The sequence below is a fragment of the Echinops telfairi genome, unplaced genomic scaffold (assembly GCF_000313985.2).
Source record: "Echinops telfairi isolate 266 unplaced genomic scaffold, ASM31398v2 ScPeMD7_3533;HRSCAF=4204_0, whole genome shotgun sequence".
Taxonomy (NCBI): Eukaryota; Metazoa; Chordata; class Mammalia; order Afrosoricida; family Tenrecidae; genus Echinops; species Echinops telfairi.
Genome location: NW_022107431.1, coordinates 66,310,851 through 66,318,617, shown reverse-complemented (window position 1 = coordinate 66,318,617; position 7,767 = coordinate 66,310,851). Strand labels below are relative to the sequence as shown.

The 7,767-nt window shown below is 38.1% G+C and overlaps 1 protein-coding gene across 1 annotated transcript; it reads right to left on the bottom strand.

Annotated features, from left to right (window-relative positions):
- Positions 1-6,885: 6,885 nt before the first annotated feature.
- LOC101659649 (trace amine-associated receptor 2-like) lies at positions 6,886-7,759 on the bottom strand (the record flags this gene model as incomplete). The annotated part of the gene is given in 2 exon segments (XM_013006795.2): positions 6,886-7,368; positions 7,370-7,759. Coding segments are annotated over 2 exon segments (873 nt in total), but the record flags the coding sequence as incomplete, so codon positions are not given.
- Positions 7,760-7,767: the final 8 nt, after the last annotated feature.

Genomic DNA, 7,767 nt, shown 5'->3' with positions numbered 1-7,767 from the left:
TTAGACATTTGGCAAATGAGAGCAAAGTGAGAGAAATGCTATTTACCCTTGTCTCTTTGGACTAGACACTTAAGTTAATCACACTGCAGCTTCTGAGTGTCAAACTGTAAATGAAGTGTGGTAGGGATTGGTAAATATCTAATGAACACATGTAATTGTGGCTATTAGCAATTATCTTAAGACTTTGCTTTTAACAAACAGAAGGGTTTACAAACAGTGATGTCAAACGCTTGAAATCTCTTGATGATTTTGTTCTTAAATGGCTTAAAGTTTTTATCTTGTTATTATCTTCATCTTACCAGAGCCCAGAAAATTATAAAGTTTGGTGAATAAGAAACACACACACATATCATAATCATTGGTTTTCTCCTTTCATGGCTTACATTACTGGGGAAGAACAAAATAAAACACACCAAAGAAAAATACCACAGAAACAAGAAATATTTATTATCATGTAGTTAGCTAGATGTATGATTATTGAAATATTACAAAATGCTAAGTTGGAATCTATATCACAGGTAAGTTTAAGTAAAAAAAAAAAGTGAAGAGAAAGATGAGTAATTTCCAGAGCAACTGAATCATCTCAATTATCTTCTTCATTACTCTCTTTATCATCAACAAACAAAAGCACAAAGAGACATCCAGTGTCATTGCTTGATATGTACAATGTAAACATACTGTCCTGGGTTTGTATTCAAACACTGGCAGTTATTAACTGTGTGGCCTTTAGTAGTTTACTAAAGCTCTATAAATTGCCATTTCCTCAATTGTAAAATGAGTAATACAAAGCTTTCAGGTTTACTATGAAAATTCATTCATATGTTAAGACCTTAATGTATTCATGTAATGAATAGTTATTGGACTTCTATTTTATGCTGGCCAGTGATCTAGCTTGATGATACGCAAATGGGAGCAAAATGTACATGTTCCCATTCCCCTGGATTTTTTTCCCCTCTTGTGAATTTTTATGGAAATAAAAATAGATTATATTTTTAAAGTGTTGCATATTCATAGCACACTATCAATGAAATAGAGGCATTATAACTTATAGTTCACATTGTTATTGCCAACCTTTTCACAGTTGCAAAGATAGAACTGAAATATACATGACAATCTCAAAAGTATTGCTACAAAATTATAGAAATCTTCTTTAAACAAAATTGTCCAAATGTGAAGTGATTTTTCTGAACAAATCTTCCATCTAGGTCCCTAATCTTCTGGAGGCAGTGTTTCCATCTCTCTCACCATTTCCCAGGGAATTCCATGCTCTGTCATTCCCACTGTGAAAAAATGACACTTTTGATGTCCTTGAAGGACCCAGATTGCTTTCCCATGAAATGTTGCTTGAGTTTAGGGAATAACAACAACAACAAAAAGCCCGAAGAGGCAAGAGGAGGGCTTCAGTTTGAATGGGGTACGATTTCTCTACAAAATGCATGTAGGACAGCCCTGGCTCCTGTCACAGAGAGAGCAGGTACCCTTTCCTGGCCTTTTGCTTACCAACGCAGTTTTATTTTTTATAAACATGTGTTCATGATAAGCCCTTTGACGGTCCTGAATTCTTTGAGAAAATCTATAAATAAGACACCTTTGGAATCTCAAAAAAACCCAAACAAACAAAAACAGTTGCCATGACCTTCTTTTGTTGTTGTTGCTTCTTAGTAGTTTTATTGACTTATTACTTCACATATCATACCATTTAATTGCTGAATCGTATCACAATTAGTGCAAGCATCACCACAATCAGTTTCAAAACATTTCCTTCTCTTACTCACTGTTGTTAGCTCCCCATTTCCCTCCATCCTTCCCTGACATGCCAGAGGCAATTGTAATCCAGTTACTGTCTCTATAGTTCTGTCTCTGCATATCCTAGATTTCAAAAACAGAAAATAACTCAAAACACATTTAGGAAGCAAACAAACAAAACAAAAAAGCAACAACAATGACTAGACAAAACACGGAAAAACCTCATTCTAAAAGAAAGCAGAACATATTAAGAAATGAAACCATTTTAGACTAAGTCAAGAGGGAGCTCAAATGATAAGTGATTACATTTTAACTACATCTGCCATAACAGACTTTACAATGCTCTCTGTGTGATGGCAAGGCGATTCACACCCCTTGCCTGTGGTCAGAGGAGAGTCATTGGAGACTGAACCCATGTATGGACCTTGTAAATGGATTTTGGGCTTCCACTGCCATCCATAGGCTTCTATAAATTGGGTGTTCACAATTAACGCTCTGATACCATTCTCTTCTTCAGATTTGGATTTTGTTATTTACAATCCTTGGATCACACACAGTTGCAATAACCTTGAGTTGACCTCTCTGGCTTGGCATCAAGTGACCCAGCAAATACTCTCATAAACCTTTTATCTGAAGGCACTCTAAAGGGACTAACATAAGTGTTGTTATTTGTTCACAGTTATCTACTGATCCAAGAAACGTGTATTAGCATGCTCTATCTGGAACAAACCTGTGCATGTCTGAACTAGTATAGTATTACACTATAGTGTAATACTTTTTACTTACCCTTGTCTATTTTCCTAGATTATAGTTGGAAAGTCTACTTATTATATGAATAATATAACCTCTTTAGCAGATTTGTTGATCTGTTTAACTATCCGTACCCAAGCGCCACACTGTCCTAATTACTACAGGATTATATTATATATTGAAAGCAGGCAAAGGATAGTTCCCTTCTCTCTAGTTTCTTCGGCTGCTGCTCTTTTTTTTCTCATCTCAAAAGTTTAATTTATGTGACTCTGTAATTCTTATAATTTAATCATCTTGTAAAACATACACACATAACCTTTGTTGTTTGGGTGGAAAATACATTAAATTTATAGATCATTTTGGACAAAATTAAAACTTCACTATGATGACTCTTCTGAATCCTGAAGATGATTAATTTAGTAATTTACTTACGCTTTCATTAATGCCCTTAGAATTTTTATCTTTCTTTCATAAAGAAATTTCATATCTATTTTTAAAGGAACTTTATGTATTTTGATGGTATTATAAAGATAAAAAGTTAAAGTTATAATTTCTAATTCTTTCTAATCATTAGATAGAAGAACAATGTATTTATACAAGCTTATATTTTATCCAATTACTTTGGTAATCTCTCGTATTAATGCTGAAAATCCATATGTGTATTTTAGATATGTTAATAATATTCATATAATTAGCATAATAACAGTTTTCTTTCTTTCATACCCTGTACACTTTCCTCCCTGCTAGGACTCCAGTAAAAGAAAGGATTGAAGTGGCTTTAGAGGGCTTTGAGACTTATTCCTCATCTTGGAGAGAATGCTTTTAATGCTGCACAATTAAGAAAGAATTTTGGTGACTTCCTTTTTTTAGCAGTTAGTCTTAATCAGGTTAATGAAATTGTCTCTATTTCACTAACTTGTTAAGAGTTTATCATAAATGGATTTGAATGTTATCATGCGTGACAGGTTTTTTGTGCCAACATGGCACCCATAAGAAGATATGGGTGGAGTTTAGCCTGCCAATCAGTCACAGCTTGATGACCTCATTTGCAAGTGCCACCAAGATAAATGGCTCCCTGGAGGTGGACTACTCTCTCCCTTCCTTCACCTTCCTGTGGACGAGCCACCCTGAGACCTCCAAGTGCCCTGGAGATGCATCCGCCACCATTATTGGATCCATGGGACTTTGCATCCACCGGCCTGTGATCTTCCTGAATTCTGTATCCTTGCATGCAGCTTTGTGACTCTGAAGTAGCATTGGACTCATGGACTCGATCTGGACTGGGCTGGATGTTTCCTTGATATATGATTATTTCTTGATATCGAGCTCTTTCTTATACATATATGAGGATGTTTCTGGGTTTGTTTCTCCAGTCAAACCAGTCTAATACACCATGTATCTACTGAGATAACTAATTATTCTTTCTTAATCTGATATTGTGATGAATTACTGTGTGTTACACCATAATGTCACACCATGATGATTTTCCTGGGATAATTTATCTCAAAATTATATGTTTATCAGCAGAATTAAACTTCTATTTTGCTAGCATAGAGATTCTTGTCAGTTGGCAAATTCTCCACTTTGTGTGTCCTAATGAGTTTGTGTTGGATGGGAGTTGTTTGGCTCTTGAATATTCTGAACAATTTGCCACTAAACCCATCGTCATGGATTGTCTTGGTGGAGTCATTTAGAACTACCCGTTCATTTGTAGCCATCACGTGCTTATTTGGTGACAGGCTTTTCTGCTTTAACCTGCTGTGAGAGCACCTGAAGACAAAACAAAACGTTCTAAAAGTTTTGCAGCAAAAATAGCAGGATGAATGGGGAGAAGGAGCTAGTGTCAGATGACTCAAGTGTGTAATTATTGCCCTAATTAAAGCAATAATCATGCTAACGAAGCATAAGCAGGGTCTCTATCCAATGGATTTTGTACTCAGCTTCACAGTTCATCAGAATCTTGGAGCACAGGGCTCATGCTTGCTCCTTCCGGATATGGGTCCATGAATACATTTGCTTCCAAAAAAGATCTGTTTAATAACAATCAAGTAAAAAATAGAATCTGGAAAATTCTACTAATCATCAACCAACATTTTAACTACAAAGAAAGCTGTTGCAGCCGTTCATCAACACCCTGAGGACAGCCCACAGCAGGCGCGGCCGTACTTTCAGAGCCATCCACGCAACTACTGCTGGCACTTGCAGGTGCTGGACCATCTCAGGAAGTCGGCGATGGTCAAGAAGCAACATCCTGAAGGATGAAGTCCAAACCAGACTGTGAAGATTCAGAACCAACTCAACGGTAGTGAGTTTGGGTTTCCATGTGTAACAATTTCTCTCAATGACTGACTTTTATTCCTCTTTTCCACATTGTTTTCCTTCACATCTTTCCTTCCTTCTTCCTTCTTCCCTTCCTTCCTTTTCCCTTTCCCACCTCCTTACCTCTCACCTTTTTCCTTTCTCCCTCTTTTCTTTCTTTAAGAAATAGCTTATCCCAGTTCTACCTTACAAATCCGGCTAGACCAAAGGATGTACACTGGTACAGATAGGAACTGGAAACACAGGAAATCCAGGACAGATGATCCCCTCAGGACAGAGGTGAGAGTGGCGATACCAGGAGGGAGGAGGTAAGTGGGGGTAGAAAGGGGGAACCAATTACAAGGATCTACATATAACCTCCTTCCTGGGGGATGGGCAACAGAAAAGTGGGTGAAGGGAGACGTCGGGCAGTGTAAGATATGACAAAATAATAATTTATAAATTATCCAGGGTTCATGAGGGAGGGGGCATAGGGGAGGGAGGAGGGGGGAGGAAAATGAGGAGCTGATTCCAGGAGCCCAAGCAGAAACCGAGTGCTCTGAGAATAATGAGGGCAACGAATGTATAAGTGAGCTTTACACAATTGATGTATGTATGGATTGTGATAAGAGTTGTAGGAGCCCCAATAAAGCGATTTTTTAAAAAAGATAATAAATATTTAAAAATTCAACCAGAAATATAAAAATAAAAGACACTCGATGGCAAATAGAAAGTTTCTAGTACACAGGATCCCACCCCAAATAAAGACACCCATTGTCTAGAGGATTTCAATTCCTAGAGGCCCTATAGGATGGAGTAAAACTGAAATCTTGGCAGAAGCACACTGCTACATCTTTCTCCCACAGAGCATCTGGTGGTTTTGAACCAGCAACCTTTGGGGCAGCAAGTGCTTAGGCACTTTCCCACCAGGGCTCCTTTTACTACCCAGAAAACCCAAACACAAAACCTACTGCTACCAAGTGGATTGTAACTACAGTGATCCGATAGAATAAAGTAGAATTGCCCTTTAGATTTTCCAGACTATAATTCCTTACAGGAGCGGACAGTTTCATCTTTCTCTTGCTAGTGGGTTCACATGGCTGACCTTCTTTTTAGTAGTTCAATGTGTCACCCACTACGCTACCAGGGTTCCTTTCTTGCACCCAGAGGAGCCCAAAGTGATTTTTCTTCTTTGCATCCTCCTCCTCCTCCTTCTCTGTTATTATAAAAACATGCATAAATATTAAACCCAAAGGAATGACAGGTTCAGAACACAATTGACGGGAGTGTATGCTTTAATTATATTAAAAATCAAAACATCAAAAACAGTACACCATATGGAGGGAGCCCAAGGCTCCATCTGGTTCTGTATGGAATTCTCCATTCTTATAAAATAAACAGTGTTTCGATGTTAAGAAGACACACTCATGAAAACTGGTCTGGAATCTCTGCAATCTCGATGCACAGCTTTTCATTTCTTCTTTCCTGGAAAAAGCGCTTACTCTCCCAACTGCAAGTTCTAGCAAAGGGGTCCATCTAAGTTAACAAATGGCTGCCATCTGAAAGAACATGGCTTTTGAGATCTTGAATTTCTAATCAATTTACCTAGAATTTTTATTGTTGATATTCCCAAATAAATTTGATTTGACATTGAAGAACAAAAAGGATAAATAAATGTCATAAAATTTTGTGTGGGTGTGAGGTAGGAGATTATCCCCCAAGGTCAGTTTGTGTTTGATTCCTTCAATGAGTACAAAAACTTTAGCGAGTCCACCTCATCTTATTTCTGTCATTTTCTCATCCAATTTTGCACCTTCTTTTTCCTTTACCTAGAAGCAGTGGTTGTATGAAGGGTTCTGATAAATATTGGAAGGACTTTTTGTACAAACAGAAGATTTCTCCTCCCTCCCTTGTCCACCACCCTCACCAAAGTCTTAAAAGCTAGCATGAAAGTCTTTATGCTGGTCCAAATCTCTCCTTCACACACACACACACACACACACACACACACACACACACACACACACTGCAAACAATGTTATTCTGCTAAGCTCCTGTCCTTTTGCTTCAAATCACTCATACAGAGTAAATCTATTCAGTTTCTTTTTGAGTGAACACATTAGTATTATGGATATGTGAGCTGAAAATTTTACCTAGTATAATGTATTCGAGTGCTTTCCAAAACCAGGAATAAAAGAAACCATATATTAAAGGGTTACAGCTGGAATTAAAATAGCCAAATCATGTGAGAGCATCAAACAAAACGGCAGGAGTAGAAAAATTCAGAAAGGGATCTAGTAGGATTGTAAAGAAACAGGGAAACCAACACATTAAAAAAACACCCATCACGATTCCTAAAGTTTTGGCTGCTTTTTTGTCTTTCTTCATTTGATTATTTTGATTTTCTGGCAAGCTATTAATTGCACGGGCGTGTTTTCTGGACACTGCAAATATTTTGCCATAAATCCCCACCATCACAGACCCAGGAGTGAAGAAGCCCGCCATAAACAAGGTGGTCCCCCACAGCTTGTTGAACATCACAGGGCAGGAGCTGGAACAAGCCACCAAGACATCTGTAGCCTTCGATTCCATCCACGTAGGCCTCTGAGAAGACTACCGCAAACGCAAATGCGCCGGGTACTGACCAGCACACAAGTAGTAACCGGCGAATGACTGCAGGGGTCATTTTGGTGGAATATCGTAAAGGGTCACAGATAGCATAGAATCTGTCAATGGCCACTGAACAAAGATGGAAAATGGATGTTATGCTAAGCATCAGGTCAAAGCTATAATGAATCTTGCAAAACATAATCCCAAAATACCAGCAATTCTCCACAGATCTGATCATACTATTTGGCATGATGGTGAATCCCAGGAGAAAATCCGTGACAGCCATGGAGAGGATGAGGAGGTTGGTTGGTGTCTGAAGCTGCTTGAAGTAGGCAATGGAAATGATCATGGCAAGATTGCCGA